Below are 20,802 nucleotides of genomic sequence, written 5' to 3'. Positions count from 1 at the left end.
GTGCTCTCACATTGGCTACACGAAGATGGGGTGAGAAGGAACCACTGGCAAGGAAGACAGTCACAACGGCTTGATCGTCCCTGATGTTCATAGCTGGATCTAATCTCGGGCCCTTGTGTGAGCCATACCCTGTAGACCTCCATTATGTGACCACTTAGTTTATCTCATGACAACAAATTCAGGCATAGACATGAGGGAGTTGACATACTCAGTCTGTGTATTTGGCAGGACATTATTTCCATGTTCTTTCATGATGTGATGAGATGCCCCCTTCTCCCAGAGGCTGGGAATACACTGGTACCCAGAAAGCTGTACAGCTATCACATCAGTGGAACAAGGGAGAAGTGAGGGCACAGAGAAAGCCACCAGAGCAATCTGCCTGGCCTGCAGACTGTTTCCTGCTGGCATCTCAGCAGCCTGCAGGAAAGTAGTGGCAAGGAATGAACTATGAGTTGACTGAATGCTTCTGTGGGCCAAATTCAGAATGCAGTCTGTTCGCTGGGTTCTCTGGGGTAAGGAACTATGGATTAGCTTCAGTATTACAGAGAGAGAAGGAATCACCTACTGAACAAGAAGAGAACAACTGTAACTTGCATTTTCTAGAACTGGGATCCATTCTGACCTGTATCTTTTCCAGCGTCTTGCTGAAACAATTTGCATCAGTCAAATGGCCCCAAAACCTCTGCGTCACACTAAAAAATTACATTCTATTGCTGCAAACTCTCACGCCATCATGTCTTCAGATCTGGTAAAATTGTTGTGATTTATGCAGGTGGGGATTTACTCAACGAATAGACAGGGGAAAAAAGCATCTCAGTTCACTGTCCAGTGTGTTGTGCTTTGCATGCTCCCAATCTCATGATGCTGGATTTTGTGCACAGCTGCAGGACTCTCCTTGGAACAAGGCATGTGTCCACTGATAGATGCAGAACATCTTCTGGTGTACCATTATATGAATGGGAGGCCACTGGAACAAAGAACTATTGATGCAAGCTTAAAAGATGACAACCAATATCAGCATCCCCACTTCTGCAGTGTATGAGATTTCTCCTTTGAAAGCAAATCCTAAAAACCTTTAGGCCAGTTCAGCTAGGCATGAACAAGCAGAAATAGCTCTGCATGTAACATTGGTTGTGTTATATATGTTCGTATCTATATGAGATTTTCAAAGATTATGACTAGCAATGTCTTCTTTATTTTACTGCAGTGCTGACTTTTCATGGGTGTTGCCGTGGCACCTGGGAAAATCAGTGTGAATGGGGCCTCCTTCTGCTGGGTAAGATCTGTTACAGAAAGATGATGTTCACTGCAAGAGATCTAAGTGTTCATTTAAAGTAGCTAACACATTAGATACCATAGCGTGCATGCTGAGTTTTCAAAACATGTTACTTAGTAGCAGTTATTTGCTTTCTACCATTGAAGAGAGCCAGGATGTCACTTGGCCGTATCACTCTCCCAGCGCAGGGAAGATGCAGTGGTTCTGTTTCGCCAGCTTTCTGCGCTGTCCAATTTAGTGCTGGCAGGCTGAATTCCTGAGGTACATTAGATGAGTCTCAGAGCAGCCTTAATTTATGGCAGTTAAAACATTTCCTTCTGCACCATTTCACAGGTGTGGGATCAGCCGAGCAATTCATGTTCCATTCCCCGTCTGTCCCCCCTCAGCACCCAACTCAATTCATCCCCAAAGTGCCAGTACAGGGACAAATGCTGCCACCAAGCTTCAAAAAGCTTTATTGATCTGACAGTGTTCAGAGAGACTCTGCAACAATACAGACTGCGGCCACATCCCTGCTCTGCTCTGCCTGCATGTGAATTCGTCCCTTCTAGAAGCCAGAAATTTGGGTGTGGATTTGGTACAGTTTTTTTCAGGTTTTTTGTTTGTTTGTTTGTTTGTTTTGACAAAGAAACCATCCAGGCACCCTATAGGTTTTCTGCAGTGTAGATGTACAACATTGCTGCCATCACTGTTGAATGTGGAGCTTAAGAGAACACTCAACCAAATAAAGCCACACCTGCTGCAGGCCAGTACCCGTCTATATTTGATTATGTCGCTTTCTGGCCAAAGGGAGGATTTCTCATGGCTGTAGCTAGTCTAGAATCTTAAGGGCGATAATTGAGCGAATCAGTTTAGTTGGGCAGCCAGTTCTGTGCAGACCTAAGCAGAACAGCAACGCGTGACTAATGCACAACAGCACCGCGCATGGGATAAAGATGCACACGTAGTGCATGCAGCACAAACCCAGGGTGCTGCAGGAATAAATGAAGATATTTCCTGGTGTATACATGGAGTCTGGCAGGACGGCAGGAAAATCACCAGATGACGTTCCTGCTGGTGGCATTTTTTTTGGATAGAAGACACAAAGTCTCTTTCAGAAGAGAGAACATGGACTCCGCTCCAGGCCTCCGGGTCCCGCACTGTGCTCCCACCGCGGGGCTGCGGCGACACCCAGCGGGCAGGGCGGGCACTGACACTGCGCTGCCGCACGGCCGGCATCGGGCTCTCGCAGCCCTACAATAGGAGCGTCCTACTCGTCACGGGAACGCTGTGTCGGCTGCTCTGTCATAGGAAGACATCTCGAAGTGCAAAATGATGAGCGTGCCTCCCCCTTCACGTTTTTCACCTATAAAAGGACAGGCTTCGTGGTGAAGTTTGGCAATTAGGAGTAAGATCTTGCGGGTCTGGTGTCTGGGTCTGTGAAACACACCTTGGTGCTCATTAATGGTCAAGGAAAGTTAATAAAACGTTGGGAGATTTTAGGAAAGGAGAAGAAAATGAGAAGAAACAGTGTTACGCTCATGTATGTGCAAACTCATCAGTGTCTTGAATGCTCATTGCAGTTGTGGTTCTCTTTCCCATATATTCCATATAAACCATGACAGAATGGTTTTGAGAAGGGAAACAAGGAAACAGAGTCTGTCCTATGAGAAATGACTGAATTCCCAGGGGACCTGATCCAGGTCTATCAATATCTGAGGTGTGGGGGGCAAAGTAGTGAGGCCAGACTCTTTTCAGCAGTGTGTGGAGACAGGACAAGGGAAAACGGCCAGAGACTGGAGCATAGGAAGTTCCACACAAATGGGCACAAGAATACTTTATAGTGAGGGTGACGGAGCACTGGAACAGGCTGCCCAGTGCGGTTGTGAAGTCTCCTTCTCTGGAGATATTCAAGACCCGCCTGGACACCTACCTGTGTGACGTGGTGTAGGGAACCTGCTTTGGCAGGGGGTTGGACTCGATGATCTCTGGAGGTCCCTTCCAACCCCTACGATTCTGTGATGCTGTGATTCTGTGATTCTTGAATAGCTGGCATGTTTTGGCTTGGAAGAAAGAAAAATGGTGGGGAGGTGTGTGAGGATGGAGAATACAATACAGGTCTATAGACTAGTGAACAGCTGTGAGATAGATTTGGTAACCAGCTCCAGCTCTTGACCAAAACCACCAGACTTGCCTTGCAGGGGAACATCAACTTTATTTCTACATTCTATCACTTGGATTCTCTCAGATCCCCCCAAGCCTGGGGCCAATCTGAACTTTCTTCCAGTGTTTCTCCTACTATATTTCACTGGCTGATCTGCCCTCTTACTTCATTTTTTCACCTCCTCCTCCTTCATTTCCTCTTTCTCAGGTTTCTCTTCTGGCTTCTGCTCTTTCAAGTGACTGATTGAAAAGAAAGAGATGAAGCAATATTAATCCCTGAGCATCAGCTCATCACTGACCCTGAGGAAATGGTCTGAGGTGGAAACAGTAAGGGCAGCAAAGGTGACAGCTCTTCTCACTCTTGTCTGCAGGGTGGATATTGCCACTATCACACCTAATTCAGTGTTAAAATGCACTAGGCTGCTTGATAAGGAGTATCCGTATTTACTTTTTCTTTCCACATACATTCAGCAGCAGCCCTTGTTGTCCCCTGGTTTTCAGTGGTTCCTCATTTGCTTACTGCTCTACCACATTTTTGTAATTTGTGCTTAAAGTACTTGGTTAACCTGTGTAACCTCTGATTTAAGATTAGCCAAGCTGAAGCCCATACAGTGCCTGAACATAGATGCTTTTAGCATGGCACTGAAAGCTAAGAAGGAGTAAAGACTGGATCTAATAAAGTCATTCATATCTCAGCCACTCTTTGGAAACATTAGGAGTCTGGGAGGTAAAAAGATTCGCAAAACTGACCCACTGCTTCTAGCCTTAAAACTAGACTACAGCTTATATTTAAACCCATCAACATGTGCTAAGGGGTGGGAATATTTGGCCATCATGAATAAGGCTTTCAGGTGATGAGTCGCATGTCAGAACTGACTGCAAATCTGGGGGGAAATCTGGGGTCCAATGACAAGCAGTTTAGCCTGCAGCAACTGGCAACCTCCAAGGAGTTTGTTGCTGACTGCTCAGACTCTCAGAACTTGGACATGATTGCTACAGGCGCTGAGAAAGAGGCACTTTCAAGAGAATGAAAAGTTGTGTAGTTTGAAGGTGGGTTTCTAGGGAAAACTAGGTCTCCTAAGAAGAACGATCAGAGAGAAAGAAAAAAATAAGAATCCCTGAGGATGGAGGAAAAGGTCTGAAGGCACAGATATGCTGCCTTTGCAAATTGTACTTTAGCTTCAGGGGAAGACAGTATTGAGCTGATGCTTCTCCTGCAGGTTTATGAGCGTGAATGAAAATGCCATTCAGCTTTGAGATCCATGCACTCTCACGGGAAGGTTATAAAACAGAAAAACAATCCTGACTTCTCGTTTGGTTCATTAAGGCTTCTAAGCATAAGCTTATAAGCGTTGTGTGATCTACTTTTCACTTCAGTACATAGTGTGTATTAAATGCTGCTGGACTGACAAGAAACGTGTCCTTTCAACAACTAAATTGAATGAGGGAGTGTTTACTTTGTATTATAACAAGTTAAACAAAACAAAATGAATACAACAACAAGGCAGTAAATAAGTGGAGTCACTTACCTATAGTCTACAATCCCTGTCTGATTCCGGTCTAGTATTCGCACTAGTTCTGCAATTTGGACCCGATTCAGGTGGATTTTTGTTTGCTAAGAGGAGAGAAATATTTACAAATCTGCTCATTTTGAAGCAGAAAAATCCTCTGTATCAGATTGGAGCGTGGCCATCTCCTACTAGGTGAGGAGAGAGCCTGGTTCATGGAAAATATGGGATGTAAAAATCCCGAGTAATGGTGGGGAGGGTGAAAATAATGATGGGCTGTTGTTGTTTTTTGCAAAGGTGTAAAGTAGAGTGATGGAGAGGTGACCAGTGCTACTGGTACCATCACCGTGGTAGTTCTAGAAGGAAAAGAATTGCCTACTCAGTGTGGAGGAGCTTAGGTTTAAATAACTCTCACTCACTTTCTCACAGTAAGAAATGATTACCCGTTAAGACCAAGCAGTCATATCCTGTACACAAAGCTGACCTCTGTGATTTTTCAAGGTTCTTGTGATACTCTAAATCTGATCTATAATCACTGATGCCCTCTGCAGTATTTACTGGATGTCACAGCATTTCCATTGGAACCTGCTGAAGGCTCAGCTTTTGCAGTGGGTGCCTTTAGCCTACTTGGAACATCACCCACAAGGCTGACTGGTAGCTGTGGTGCAGCAGAGGGGTTTGTGCACCCTGGCCATGATTTCAGGAACACACCTGCATCATGGCTGTCCGGAAGATCGACACAGGGATCTTCATGTTTCCATCCTTGTCCATTTTCCCAAAAAACTCCCAGAGTTGTAGCTTCTGTTCATTCACATATTTCTAAGAGAAGCAGAGATAAAACAGAGGCACAACTATGAGGCGAAACAGCCAGTATGCCTGCTGCAAGGTCTCCTCTTATTCCTCCACCCTGCCTTTACTCAGCCCATCTCTGAGATGTATTTCTCCTTAACTATTTATGCAGCCATTGTCAGAACAAAATCCCATCAGAGCTATTTGGCTGGGCTGTCTAATCCAAAGCCAATCCTTTTCCTCCATTCTCTGATCACTTTAGTTTCTCTTCTCTGAACTCCTGTCTTTGAAGCACACCTAATACCATAACTGCTGTTAGAAACTGCAAAGCATGCCAGCATGTGTCAGTCACTATCTGCGAATCACTGCAGCACTGTTTGATGTGAAGTTACAGCTCAAACGTTTACTTAATTTCATCAGAAGTCATATATACAGCAAGATTTCATCCAATTAGCTAAAAATCGCCACCACAGCTGGAAAGCACAGGGAAGCTGCTAGTGCAAGGGTTATTAACTTAGTAGTGCTCCAGTGCCACGTTGCCTTCCAGCCAGGAGGATAGCACCATCTGCTGCTGTACATAGAAATTACAAATCTTAAAAAGCAAAGTATTTTCTATTAAGAACAGTATTTGTTTATATTACCATCCCCTATTTTAATGAAACACATTCATTTTGATACTAAATCACAACTGACAGTGAAGGGTTCTGTGAATTTCAGCTATTGTAGTGGCTTGGTGAGCAGGGTGCATGCTCATTTTGACCAAACCTGAAAGCAGTCAGTTTACTCTCCGCTGTTAGCAAACATTTATTATTTTCAACTCGCCTGAATATCCAACTTGGAAGAAAGCTTATCCATTCCAACCTCTTTCTCTTCAAGTGTTTGGGGTGTGGGTGCTGTGTACAGGACACCTATGGAACAAAATTCAGTAGCTCACCTGAATTACTTTCATAGGATTTGGATACTGCTTGGGGATTTTGGAGATGGAGCCTTCAACTTCGCCATAGATAACATTTAGCTCAGGTCGTATTAGATACGCTGACTCCAGCAACCGGATGAATGTTTCATTCACCAGGACATTCTGAAACACAGAAGGGGGGAGAGTCAGTGTGGATGACCAGAGAATGATGAAGACTTGTTTGCATTAACTGATCTCTCTAAAGTTAACATTAACTACTCTTTCCTAATCTTCCTGTACCTGATCTTCACTTTCAGGAACCCCATGGAAGCCTGGCCCTAAATAAGTGTTCTTAGTTTTCTTTTTCCATGTCTGAGTCAGAAGAAAAAGAAGAGGAAAGGAAAAGGAAAAGGAAAAGGAAAAGGAAAAGGAAAAGGAAAAGGAAAAAAAGGAAAAGGAAATGGAAAAGGAAAAGGAAATGGAAAAGGAAAAGGAAAAGGAAAGAAAAAAAAGATGTCACTGTAATTTATCCTCCCAACATGATGAACTTACCTTTACCTTGACTGACATTCAGAAAATATAATTACGATTTTCCAGGAGAGCAAGGAAATACAGTTGTTCCTGTATTATGTAGCTACATATTAAATTGATGGAAATTTCAAGGCAATTTAGGACAGAAAATTCATAAATGTTTCTGTTTTCTGTCACTGCAAAAAGTTCCCAAGGCATCAGGCATCGTATTTTTCCTTCCATATTTACAAGGTATCCCAATGAATTACTTCTAGCTAAAGAATTTACATTACAGTGTGGTCTTGATTGCTATTACTTGTGAATAGTCTTGAACTAGTCTGGGTCTGGCTGGACTTACTAGCCTTCATTCAGTCCCAGTGTTTTTATGGATGCAGAGTGGCTCACTGCCAAAGCCATTCAGACCCTGATGAAATACACAGGCTTGCAGTGCATCTCAGTCTTTGGAACCCAGCACAGAGACCCAAGCTGTCTCTGCCTGCAGCCAGCTCTCTCCAAGGCTTGCCAGGCTGGGCTTGACCCCAGCAGAAAGGCAGCAGGCTGCCAATGTGGCCTCAGCACAGCAAAGCACTGTGCCTGGCTGATCAGGCCATGCTGGAGTCAGCTTATACCTGGAGGAAGCCAGGTGGTTATTTCTGCATCTTAAACACAGTCATCCCACAGTCCATAAAAACAATGCACAGGCACAGGTAATTGCATTTTCTTTCGTACTGTGATGGTGCAGGTAGGCATGTTGGCTGTTTTGATTCACACCTCCCATAAAATATCTGATTGCCAGTAAAGGAAAGTTGAAAGTCGATAAAAGTAGATTATGGAAAGAGCGTGAGGAACAGCCATGCTTAGAAATGTTGTCAGAAGCAATAAACTACAGCATGAAAAATGTGCCTTTCTATCGCTTTGCCTTTACTAGTGCTGTCAGAGCTATAAGAAGGTTTCTAGAATTGATCCTTATTTGAAATTTCACTTACAGACACACTAATTATTCCTCCTTTGAGAGTCAAAATAAAAAATTATCACTGCGAAAAGGCACAGAAAAGGCTGTTGTTTGCATCCTCCCTCAGGTTTCTTATTAAAGATTAAAAGCCTCTCTAATTTCTTAAATGTTTAAGAGAGGAGAAGAACTTTGGAGGTGTATATTTGCAAATGTTCTGAACTGAAATACAATACTATCTGTGTCACAGGTGGAATGAAATACATCAGAGAGGTTGGATGTTTGTCTACAAACGTGTGATTGAGATCCCATAAAGGCACTGTAAATTCGTGCCATTGACCATTTAAGAAATGACAGACAATTTAGACTTTTTGAGGGGTGGAGAAAAGAGTTTGTTAACACTGAAAAGCAGAAATATTTGGTGAGATTTAAGATTCTTAATACTAATTAAATCCTTGCCTCAAAATTTCTCGAGAGGCTCCTTTTAAATGAATGCATTTCAACAATTTCTTTAATGTCTCAGAATTTAGCCATAGCTTATTACTCTTTACAAGGTTATGAATTGTTTACGTTATTAATAGTTAAACTAAACTATCTTTTCTCTCTCTCTCTCTCTCTCTCTCTCTCTTTTTTTTTTAAATAAGAAGCACTTTGCTTTCAATGCCCTGAAGCATCATCCATCTCTTTCTGTTCCTCTTCCATCCTGACAGAGTATCAAAGCACTTTACAGTATCTATCATCTTAGGCTGCCCTGGAGGGATGCGGCTCAGGGGTTGAAGAGAATTCATCCTCTACTGTGAATTCACTCCTCCTTCTTGTTCCGCTGCTGCAAAATCGAAGGGAGTGAAATGTGATGATTTTACAAGCAAATTTCTCCAGAGATAGACCAAAATTCCATCATTTCTGCGTGGCTCCTATAAGCACTGTAAAATAGTAGCCTTTTTAAAAATTATTTTATTTTTCTTAAATAATGGCTGTGCATAAATAAAAAAGACTTCAAGTCTCAAAACAGTTTTGAAGGGGACAGCTCTGGGATTTAACTAGTTCCTAAAAAGTTGAAGTTTCCCAGTACAAAAGCTCTTACTGAGATGTTGATCTCTTCCATCACGGAATTGGCATTCTTTTTGACGGATCCCACTAGCTCAGTGGCACCTTCCACTGTCAAGAGATTATTGGCCATCTGTGGAAGAAGAGATGTAGACAGACATAGTGAGAATGAAGCTTTTGTGTCCTTGCAGCAGGCATGCTGTAACCTCAGGAGTGACCCTTTATTCCCATTCTTCATCAGGTCTGTAGAATAACTGTGGTCCCTGTTCATGCATTTGTTCTTTGTCTCACCATCTCTTGTCTTTGTACCTCAAAACTCTGCAGCACAACTTTCCAGTGGAGTTGCCTCCTCAGCCTCTATCTGCCTCCATGTATGAAATTTGACGTGTCCCTGATGTGTGTCACATGGGAGTAGGTGATGTGGGGTGTGCTTAGTCAAATGATGGCAAAAGGCTGAGACATTGGACTGCATTTGAAGATGTGCTTGCTAGTAAAGTTTATCTGAACAGATGACCCTGTGAGATGGCAGGTACCCCTCAGGACCTTTCCCATACCCTTTGGATATGTGCAGTTGATCGAGGCTCAGGTTGATCAGCTGTCTCAGCCCTACAAGGTCAAGATACTTTGAGTTGTGGGATTGGTATTGCCATGTACATTCCTTACTGTATGAAAATCACCTCTTCTCCAACTTAAACTTCATACGTACTCTCCACTGCAATGACGTGAAAAAAAAACAAAAAACCAACACGTAGGTGGTTGACATAGGCCAATGGAACTCTAAATTATTAACTCTAAATTATTTGTGTTATCAGCTCCCAAGACAATCCATACAGCTACACGAAAGAGCCCTTTCTACCCTTTGCACCACTGCAAAGACATTGTTAGGGCAATAATTGCTGTGTTGCACATGCTGCCTGTAGGGTTGCCAGCTCCCAGAGAGGAATGCTTAAGCTTTAGCTAGTGATCTTACCTTTGACCATGTTAAGAATGAGGCAAGCAGCCACATTTATTTACATAATCTAAAACAGCAGTCCAAAAAAGGCAGTGTGGTTGCAGTGATTTACAAAGACAGGGGTGTCCAAAGACAGACCTGTACAAACAGTTTTAAAGATGTCCCTCAACCACCACACTGCCATTTGATGATGTTAGCTTTGTCTGAGATGAAAATCCAGCTTATAAGCAGGCTGACTTTTCTGAGTAGAATTCCTACAGAATGATTTCAGATTGAGAAGACAGATTAGTTTTCAAGCCTAACCTCTAAAGCTAGTTTGGCTGGTCATTCAGCTTTGTGCCATTCCAAGATTATTGATTCTTAGCTTATCAGGACACAATTTCAGCTTTCTTTTTCCAAGACTTGATAACAAGTCAGGGTAGTGCTGTGCTGTTGCCCTGATGTAGCAACAGCAGTTTGTCCAGTGTTTATATAAATTTTTAGCCAACCATTAACACACTGAGAAAGGAGTGTTCTGTCCTACCTTCAAATCCTTCCAGGGAGTGCATAAAAAGGAAGGGAAACAACCATTTACATGGATTGATAGTGATAGGACAAGGGGGAATGGTTTTAAACTAAGACAGGGGAGGTTCAGGTTGGATATTAGGAGGAAGTTGCTCACACGCAGGGTGGTGACACACTGGAACAGGTTGCCCAAGGAGGCTGCGGATGCCCCATCCCTGGAGGCATTCAAGGCCAGGCTGGATGTGGCTCTGGGCAGCCTGGTCTGGTGGCTGGTGACCCCGGACATAGCAGGGGGGTTGAAACTGGATGATCTTTGAGGTTCTTTTCAACCCAGGCCATTCTATGATTCTATGATTCAAATCTCTGAAATTTTGCCTTATGTTGAGGCTTACAATATGTATAAATCTGTATATTCACAACTCTGTGTTATGGATATACACAGACCTGATGAATGCCTGGGCTCCCACTTGACTGAGACTAGATGTGTCAGGAATCAACCACTTTGGGGTAATAACAGGTGTGATGTTATGCCAGGACCAGTATTTTGAAGGAACAGTGCAATTAATTTGCCTGGGCAGAAACTCAGAGGATAGAATTTCCTTCTGCTTTGTTCACCTTCAAACCAGAGCAGTACTCATCTATCCTATTCTAGTTCTCACTGTTCACTCTGTCTTTCATGTCTCAGGTCTTTCTACTCCCAAATTTGTTCCTCCAGCCCTGCTCAGGCTTTATTTTACCTTCAGGACTCTGAGTGTTCCATTGACTTTAAGGCCTTTGCAGAGCTTCTTGACTCCCTCATTGTTGATCTGGTTGTTGCTGATGTCCAGATGAATCAGCACAGTGTTAACTTTGAGAGCGTCTCCTATGGCCTGTGCTCCCTCATTCCCAATGCAGTTCCAAGACAGGTTGAGTATTTTCAGTGCAGCATTGACCTCCAGGGAGAGAAGAGAGATCTCATCTACTGCCACGTACACCATGTGTATCACTCTACCCTTTCTTGCTAGGCTGAGACAGGAGCATCTCTCAAGTCACATCCAGCCCAGCCCCAATGAATCCAACATCTCTGCAGTGTCCCAGCATCTCTCCATCCACATGAGCCACCAGACCAACTCACTGCTTTAATTGTTCTCCTGGCACTACCTCCTAATGTCAGTAGGACAAGCCTTGCTAGAGCTACTGAATCCTGCTCAGACCTCAGGGATGTGAAATCTGTGTTTCAACTCGCTTCTGATAGTAATCACTGCGAAGGGTATCACAAGACAGGAGAATTCCTACCTTGAGACCTGGGCCTAATGCCATTGTTCCCTTCCTCCTCAGGTGGTTCCAGCTCAGGTCCAGAATCTCCAGTGCTGTATTGACAGCTAAGAGAGAAAAACTGAAATGTTATCTTATGAAGAGCAGTCTGAGCACAAATGCTGACTCATAGGCAGGGGCTCAGAGTGTGTTTGCTGGGCATTCAGCTGTGGCTGTACCTACAGTCTTCTCTGTTTGCTGCATCCACAGGACAGAGAACAGGCTATTGATCACAAACAGAAAGAGAAGACAGCTTTTTTTGGCTTAATCAAAGGATGCACTGGGAAGGAGGGAGGTAAAGAGAGGGAGGCTTTCTGAGTCTAGTAGGCACTGTTTCTCACTGGAAAAAATGTCTGGATGCTCTTTGCCACATCCAAAACATGAAGACTCATTCTGCCTATCTTTGATTAGCAGAGGAGAGGAATTCAGCTTCCTAATAGTAGCTGTGCCCAGCTGTATACATGCCAGTGCCAATTCCCATGCAGAACACACCTCACAGTTTAAGTTCTACTTAGAGCAGGATATGTGTGAATTCATTTGTGTCACTGTGACACTGAGAGGAGTAGAAGTTACTGCCAAAGCTTCTCATCTTCAGAAAGAATTTCTCATCCAGATTTTCCATGGATGGGAGGATGGACGGAGGCAGATGGTGAATTTAGCTACTTTAAAATATTCCTTTAAAAAAACAGATCAGAAAAGTAACAGATTCTGCAGTAAACTCCGCAGCTCCTGCCTGAATTGAGCTGTAAAGAAAGAAGAGCTGTAAGAAGTTTTAGTTTGGAAATGCACTTTTCTGGGCAGGGAAGGTCACAAGGTTCAGAACTGGTCCCTGGGTTCCCTTCAGACTTGTACAATGCAGGGACATGGTGCCTAGTCCATCTCTGTGGTTTTAATTGATCCATCTTTTAAAGACATGGTCTGTAATTAGATGCGGGTTCCTATCAGTGTGAATACTGAACCAGGGGAAAGAAATTGCTAATTGTACCAAATACGTGTTACTGGCATTCTCAAGGAACACAGGATGCTCAGGTCACAGGCTTGTGCCTGTGTTGGTAGTAGATTTCTTGGGGGTGCCGAGGGAAGAAACGCTGTCAGATATTCATGCAAGTCTTTTTCAGTGCACAAATAGTACCACAGATTAATGACTGATTTTTACTGTTTTGTTTGTTTTCCCTCTCCAGGGCTACTACGCATCACGGATCTCACTTTGTCTGAATAGCTAAATTAGGCAGCTTTGTTTTATTTCTTTCTAATCTGTTTCCCTTGCTGCTTGATACACAATGATGCAAACCATTAGGGTTTGTGCTACTTGAGAAAAATTTCAATTAGTGATCAGAAGCTTAAAACAAACAGGTTTCACATTACTGAATTCCATTAAAATGTAATTTTTTGCTTTAAACACTGTAAAGACTTCTCTTTCAGCTCCCTCCCTCTGATACAGACTCCCCTGTTACTGTGGTTTCTCATCCTTCATTTCTATTCTGAAACAGCTTGAGTGGCTACAGTCAACTGTGGTGATGAGGGTGAGCTAGTGGACCAGCCAGGGATCAATAAATCTGGTGTTTTGTATTGCCTACCAGGTCATTGGACAAGGAAATACATGTTCACCATGCTGGACCTACTGTACCTGCCGATGACTGCCTGCACATCTGACTCTTGGAAAAGTAATAAAGTAAGTTACCGAGCATCTGTCCTAGGAGATGTCCTCCCTTCTCAGAGAACTCATTATGGCTGAGGTCCAGCTTCTTCACTTGGAAGTTGCTCTGCAGAGAGACAAATGTGCAGGAAGAATGAGATGTTCCAACCAGCTGCAGCCGGCTGCCATGCTAGGGCCCTAACATGAGGATGAAACAGAGGGATATCAAACACATGGAAATCTACAGCATGTGGGAGTTCATCAACATGGAGATGGTGGCACTGTGTACCCCAAGACAAAGCTTTGTCAGTCATAGAGCATCATAGCAATTATCTTCCCAAAACAGCAAAAGAAATGAGACTTTGTGTTGTGCAAAATTCTCTCACACAGCTTATGTATGATCTGTAATACATCCTGTTCCTGCCCCCCTGTTTCACTGCCAGCACTGAATCCTAACCAAGAGCACTTCCTATTATCAGCCCAAGGCCTTCTCTCATGGCATCTTCTGGTGGTGCCAAATGGTGCAGAAACTTGGAAACAAGAACTGAGAAACCAAGATAGATACTTATTTTTGTTGCAGAATTGCAAAATGCTCTTAGGTTGGCCTACTTATGTTTCTTGAAAATTTGAGATCACCCGAATTTCCTTCTGTTGTTGTTACACGGTCCTGAGGTTTTATTTCTCAGCCAGACTCACAAAGCCATTCTGAGAAAACATTAATTTCAATCTCTCCTTCTTTGTATCCTCCAGGCTCCTTCATCTCTGAAGTAAGCAAGAGGCACTTAGCAGAATTATGCCAGGAACTCATGTAGTTATTGCCATCTGAAACTATGCCAAGTGAACAGCAGCTTCAAAATGAGAAGTCTTACTCAATCTGGGCTGCAAATGACCTTGGATTTCAGGTAACTCACCAATAACGCGTCAGCAAGGCATGACGCAGCCTCGTCTCCAAAGCTGTTTCCTGTGGAAGAAAAAGTATGTAAACAGTGTGCTGATGTCTCCCTTGGCACTGTATTGGAGTCTGCAGGAAACTGCTTTTATGTGGAGCATCCAGTTAATCATGGTCCATATCAGACTTTGATATGTTAGCCTTTCCTTCTCTTCAATCTATAGAAGAGAATTATCCCAGGATGTGGGAGATGAGAGTTTCTCATACGGGACTGGTTCACAGAAGGGCTGGAGGATAAGCAGGCTGAATACTTATTTTGTTTGTATCACTATAAATCCGTATTTCCACGCTGCCACTTTGGGTTCTTGTAAGGGACATAACTGAGAAATTGTTTTTGCCCATGGTCTGACTAACGCTCTTGGGATGGGAGACTGAAATGAAACATGTGGCATTTCACTTCCACTGCTGTAACTGCTTGAGTGTGTGCAGCCCACCTGAGAGATGAAGAGTATGGAGATGAGATGCATTGTCCAAAAGCAAACCGGCAATGGCTTCAGCCCCTTCTGTGTCTAGGTGGTTATTGGAAATGTTCTGGAAGGAGACAAGGTAAGATAAAAAAGATGAGCCCAAATAATGAATTAGCTTTATTGTGTCTTTAATACACAAGATCTTAGGAGAAAAATGCAAGACCAATAATATAAGAAATGCCATCCAAGCAATAGAAGCTATAGGTGTGTTTGATCCCATATCCTTCCTAGCAGAAACAAAGTTCCAGAGCCATTGTTTTCACGTGGATCTCTGTCTTCAGTAAATCAAGAGGCATTTGGCTAAGAGCATTCCTTCCCAATGCAGAACAGATCCCACGGCCTATCAAAATGCATTTTCCATACCTCGCTTTCAGACTGAAGGAACATTCCTAAGGATTTTAATCTGAAAGTTATGCTTTTCTCCCTTAATCTATTTAGAAAAGTTTCCCAATATCATACTGGAGAGTAAAAGCTCCTGACCAAAACATTTTTCTCTTGGCTAAGCATGACCTAGAAAGACCTAACTCTGGTAATTATTGTTACATCTGCTAATGAAAATAACAGCTCCAGGCTCCCAGATCTCAGAAGCCTCATGAGACTCATCACATGCACAGTTCTGCTTTTCAGAAGCTTGTACATTCTAAAACTAGATGAGCATAAAATATGACTTTCAGATATGAATATTTTTGCATGGGAGCAACTGTTATTTGGTTAAAACTTGGAACTGAATGAATTAGTTTTCTTTAATGAAATTCCTCAGATGATTGAGCTTGGTAAGCAACACTTTTGGCTAAAAACTGCATCAGATTGGGTACCAGTTCTTGAAGAGAGCGATTCTCTCGTAACATCTCTACTATGCATATAGCTCCTTCTGCCAGAATGTGGTTATCTTCCAGCTCTAAGTGGGTGACAGCTGCATTGGACTGCAAAGACACAAAGGTAAAAAGAGACACAGAAATGACAGCTGGGAATTCAGTGAAGTGGGTAGTTTCCTCAGTTAACAGATACTGGGCATTTCCTCCAAACCTCAGTAGGCATTGCAGGTCCTAAACAGGGCTCTAAGCAAGGGACATGGCACAGTTATTGCAGCAAAGGCCTGTAGTTGCCACACGAGGCTTTCCTGTTCAAGGGATTAGAAATATAAGGGAGACTTGGAATTCCTATGGGCAATGTAGGCCATTTTTCTCTCACTCTGTGTATTCAGTCATGGCTTACAATGAGAGGCTTAAAATGCCATTGACAAAAATGACTCCACTCTTACTAGGTACTCACCACTAAAGCAATAGCAATGGCTTTGGCACCTTTGGGTCCTAGACCGTGGTGGTTCAGATTTATATAAGGCTCGGACAAGTTCTGAGCAAAGTATGAGACAGGCACCACCTCCATCAGCCTGCATGCTTCCAGGTACAGATCTGCACCCTTAATACCTGCAAAGGCTTTCCGAGGATCTGCAGAGAAAAAAGTATATGAATGAGTGGTGCATTCTGTGTCTGTCATCCATCTTCTGAGGCTGTTTCTCCCAAACACTCCACTCTCTCTGGGTCCAGGGGGTCCCCTGAATAAGGCACAGCTGGCAAGCATGAGCTAATAATACCCCAATACCTCAAAGTAGTCATTCTGATATAGGTTTCTTGACCTTTCTGTGTTAAACACATGACCTTGCCCCAATATCTGTAACATTTCTTTATACTAGAAGGCTGAGATGAGGAGCAGAGGAATTCTTGCCTTAGCATTTGTGGCAATACAGGAGATGGGGACGGCCTGCCAGTTGTCTGCAGAGATCTAAGCAGCCACCTCAACCAAGATCTTGCTCTTTGCCTTAATGAGCACCTCATTTTGTTTTGTCTTGATTCACGACTCAGACCAAACCATCAGCAAACTATGGTAGTTTCTTTGGCTCAGTCTCTATGTTAAATCTTATACTGCTAATTACAGAGCTAAATTAAGTAACACTGCAACAACTGCAGAATTTTACTTTTAAAAAGTTATCTTCAATCTAGAATTTTCCCCATACCTTTATCCGACACTTTTAAGAGTTAACGCAGCCTTCTTTCTTTCATTTCTATTTGGCATTTGGTGACAAGCTGCAGCTTCTCATCAGTCTGCAATGTGACTAAATTTTTCTTGGTGTAATTGAGAATTTCTGACATCAGGCAAAAACATTTTCATCAGTTTTTTTCCCCTTTAAGTCTTAATTGAAGCACGCAGCTGATATTGCCAGCAGAGCAAGGGCAGCTCAGAACATTTTGGCTTACAATCAGCAGAAAGAATCCCAACGTTCCCATCTTGGCCAGTGGGCGTTGTTGACACAGCTGCAGTGAGAAATATCAGTGCAGCTGGCAGCTGTATTTCCACAGAAACCTGTCATTTGGAATTCCTTCATCAAAACCCCCAAATGTAGAGCCTAGATTTCTCCATGTTGTTGTACATGTTCAGTGGTCTGACCTCAAGACAAACTCCCTTCCCATTTTTCCAGTTCAGTCTGAGGCCTCTCACAAAAGTATTTATTTTTTCTTGCATTTTCTTTCTCTTTTTCTTTCTTTTTTCTTTTCTTTTTTTTTTTTTCTTATTAATTTTCCTTCAGTTTACAATGTGTTAAAAAAAAATGTTCATCCAAAATTGTGGAAAAGTCCTACTGTGACACAAATGAGCATAAAACTTGTTTAGCCAGAGGACTGACTTTACCAGGCAGGAGTTAAGAGCAAACAGAAAAGGACAATCATGGCAAACCTATGGCATGCAGACAACCGCTGCTACACTAGGCCTGATCCCCTCCAAGCCAGGGCTTCTAGCTGGTGTACTGCCCAGGCTGGTTGCTCTGCTAGTGCTGGTTATTAAGGACCAGAAGAGAAAGAAAAGAATGAAGGAACAGCCATTTTTTATTTGCTGTAGAGAGGAGTTGAAGGAAGACACTCGATGTCAAAGGGGGAGCTCCTAAAAGGAAATTAATCCCCCCTGCCTTTCTCAATTGCCAGGTGTCAGTTCAGATGTCAGATATGGATGTCAGGACCCTGATGTTGTTGTGTTCTGTGGCCTTCGTTTCTGACACATAAATGTTGGTAGGTACAGCACTGACTTTAAAGGGAAAGGATAGTCAGGGGCAGATGGCAAGTAAGCATTCACCTTTAACATCTAGGTCAGAGTCAGAGCCTTGTGTGGCCTCCTCTGGTGAGACATCGGACGGTGGAGACTCTGGAGGCTCACTGATATCTGACTTCTCTTCATTCTGATCTGCTATGAAACCAAGCAGGTTCACATGTCAGTGCCAACCCAGAACCTTTGAGACTCCTGGTATGTAACAGAACTTCCTACTGCTTTCATTGAAGTCTGAACCTCTCTTCCACACTCTGTGGATGTGCTCCTTCCCCAGCCCCTCTTTATGCCAACCATTCCCTGTGTAGGGCACCCATGCGATGCTAGTTCTTGTATGGGGACAGGCTCACATCAGGTCTTCATTCCCTATTGAGCAGCCTTTCTCTCCCTCCCCTGTTTCTGAGACAACCAGACAACAGAAGATTTCCCTTCTCCATTCCACTTTCCCACAAACCTATAAGCCAAAGCTCCTTTTAGCTCTCCTGAACTGACTCAGACGTTCCCACCAGGCGCTGGCAGGATCCTGTTGGCTGACTGCTATCAGACAGGGATTGCTTTGTAGTACTCTTCAAGCAAAACAGAAGAGGAATTTTTGAATGGTATTGTATGTTGGGATTGAGTGTAACCAGACCCGCTAGAAACAGCACAGCTTCTCTTGCTTACTGTTCATAATTTATTTTACAGTGAGAGTAAAGGAGAATTTGGAAAGACCCAGATTTGGAATACTGTAATAATATCCCCAGATCCTCTTTGCTTAGTGACCCTACAGTGCTAGTCATCCTGATAAAAACAAACCTCCCACCCTAGGGATCAGACAGTCCTTTGTGTGCTGTACAGAATCCCTCCAGGCTTTATCACCTTCTGATAATGCAACTGTTGTGCCTCACTATCAGCCAACCCTGCGCTACATGATCTAAGCCATGTGAGGTAGGTCCAGAAGTGGTTCCTAGTATCCCTGTGGAACTGTACAAGTTAGCACCAATTCAGATGTTTATCTTGTTAAGATGTTATTCAAGCAGAAAATTAAAAGGTATTGAATCATGATCATCATAAAATTATTTGAGTTGGAAGAAACCTTAAATATCATATGGTTCCAACTCCCATGCTGTGGGCAGGGACATATTCCAGTAGACAAAGTTGTACAAAGCCCCATCCAATCTCTTTTCCTTTCAGACAGTTATCCCTTCTCCTGTCACTATAGTCCCTGATAAAGAGTCCCTCTCCAGCTTTCCTATTGGTTCCCTGCGTTGGGGAGCCCAGATCTGAATGCAGTAATCCAGGGGGGTCTCATAAGAGAGGGATCACTGTCAAAACCAATGCACTGAAGAGTGAGGAGTATGGAAATTCTTTTCTCTCCCACTTTTTTCGAGGCATTGGGACCATAGGCACAACTTTCTGATCAGCCTCCTTCAGGCACAGATCCTACCAACCATGAACCTGGAGGGGAGTTCATACCATAGTTTGATGGGAGACTTGCAATGGATGTACTGAGACAATGTCAAAGCCCCTCTCATGCTAGGCTAGCAATGCCTGTTCTATGGATATATTGCTTTACGTTGTTCTCTCTGTTGCATTTTACAAGTATTTGGTAAACTACACTAGCAATTTATACTGGGATGGTAAAGCTTTGTGGAGTAGAGGAAATTTTCTTTTTTTTCCCCAACCATTACAGAAAGGTCATGGTTCCCACTACTAAACTAATGAAGTCCTCTTTCTTAGAATCACTGCTTACAGTGGCTCAGCTTCAGGTAAGATGAAAATTCTAATAAATCACTCTCTTTCTTTCCTATGATGTAATGTAATTGATATATGCTAAGGAATTTCAAGTGTGAAAGGAAACTGTCAAGGTCATCCTCACTTCTATGTTCCTTGTACTGTACCTTAAAAATAATTCAGGCAAACAGCCAGGTCCCATCCTACTATGACTAAGATCAAACCAGAGTAGAATTTAATGAGGGAAAAGTTATGTCAGGCTAGGAAATAAGACCAAACTACATCAGACAGGCTACTTAGCAAAGCGCAGACCCAGGACCAATCTGCCTCTCAAAGCCAGCCCACCCTTCCTAGAAAGGGAAAGTTGAAATAGGACTTCATTTTACACAGTGCTAAGCTACTATGTCCCCTGTGGGGAATGAAGGGCTGCTGGGTATAATTGCCAGCAGGTATAATTGCAGGTACTGGCCAGCTGGCATTTTATTTTCTTAGCAAGGTGCTGGGCTGGTTTGTTGCCAGCCAGCTGACAGCAGCCATCTCAGGCCATCAGCAGCCTGGATCCCCTGGCACCCCTTTTCTTGGCAGTAGGACATCTATGCAGCCCAGATTACAGCAGGGAAGCCTTTCACTTGCTTATAGCCACTGTACTCCCTGTTGGACCCTGCTGGTTTGGCTATTCCTGACTATTTGTAGATAACTAAGCACAGCACCTGCATCCTTCTCAGTGTCCTCGTCCATGGCTGTTTTCTTGTCCTACCAACGAGCTGCAGGTTTATTTGCTTTTTCTCTTCCTGCAGTGAGAACTTTACAGTCACCTTTTAGGCCACAACATTTCCTCCAATTCATTCGTACAAAGCACAGCTGTTCAGCTGCAGTTTAAAAGCCTCCAAGAGGAACACTGCTACTTGTAAGGTTGATGTTCTTGATATATACTGCTTGAAAACAGGAGAACCCTGTTTTGTGTTTGTAGGGGCTGGCTGGATGTTAGGATAACCCTGTATAGTCCTCAGCAACCTTATCCCTCCGTTCTGTCTACTCAGCCCTTCTGTGACCTCACTTCCATGCCCAACCTCCACATT

The 20,802-nt window shown here is 43.3% G+C and overlaps 1 protein-coding gene across 3 annotated transcripts; it reads right to left on the bottom strand.

Moving 5' to 3' along the window:
• Nucleotides 1-3,450: 3,450 nt before the first annotated feature.
• Nucleotides 3,451-20,610, bottom strand: LRRC74A (leucine rich repeat containing 74A). Of its 3 annotated transcripts, none has more exons than XM_015865107.2 (14): nucleotides 20,434-20,610; nucleotides 18,041-18,151; nucleotides 16,190-16,365; nucleotides 15,733-15,840; nucleotides 14,885-14,981; nucleotides 14,413-14,462; nucleotides 13,547-13,628; nucleotides 11,848-11,933; nucleotides 11,310-11,504; nucleotides 9,154-9,249; nucleotides 6,650-6,793; nucleotides 5,638-5,745; nucleotides 4,948-5,033; nucleotides 3,451-3,658 (listed from the first exon to the last, which is right to left on the bottom strand). In XM_015865107.2, the coding sequence occupies exons 1-14, from the start codon at nucleotides 20,459-20,461 to the stop codon at nucleotides 3,586-3,588; spliced, it is 1,440 nt and encodes a 479-aa protein (XP_015720593.1). In that variant the 5' UTR covers nucleotides 20,462-20,610; the 3' UTR covers nucleotides 3,451-3,585. The 3 variants fall into 3 exon arrangements, with proteins under 3 accessions (XP_015720593.1, XP_015720594.1, XP_032300524.1); XM_015865108.2 differs by having other exon boundaries at nucleotides 18,041-18,148; XM_032444633.1 differs by lacking the exon at nucleotides 15,733-15,840.
• Nucleotides 20,611-20,802: the final 192 nt, after the last annotated feature.

This window comes from Coturnix japonica, chromosome 5 (assembly GCF_001577835.2).
Source record: "Coturnix japonica isolate 7356 chromosome 5, Coturnix japonica 2.1, whole genome shotgun sequence".
Taxonomy (NCBI): Eukaryota; Metazoa; Chordata; class Aves; order Galliformes; family Phasianidae; genus Coturnix; species Coturnix japonica.
This window is presented reverse-complemented; position numbering and strand designations above follow the sequence as displayed.

Coding starts and splice junctions, on each gene's coding strand:
- LRRC74A (XM_015865107.2), bottom strand. CDS start 20,461: ATGGACGAGGACACTGAGAAGGATGCAG. Junction 11,934..13,546: donor TCTCCTAGGACAGATGCTCG/GTAACTTACTTT, acceptor TTTCTCTCTTAG/CTGTCAATACAGCACTGGAG. Junction 6,794..9,153: donor TGGAAGAGATCAACATCTCA/GTAAGAGCTTTT, acceptor TCTGTGTTTCAG/AATGTCCTGGTGAATGAAAC.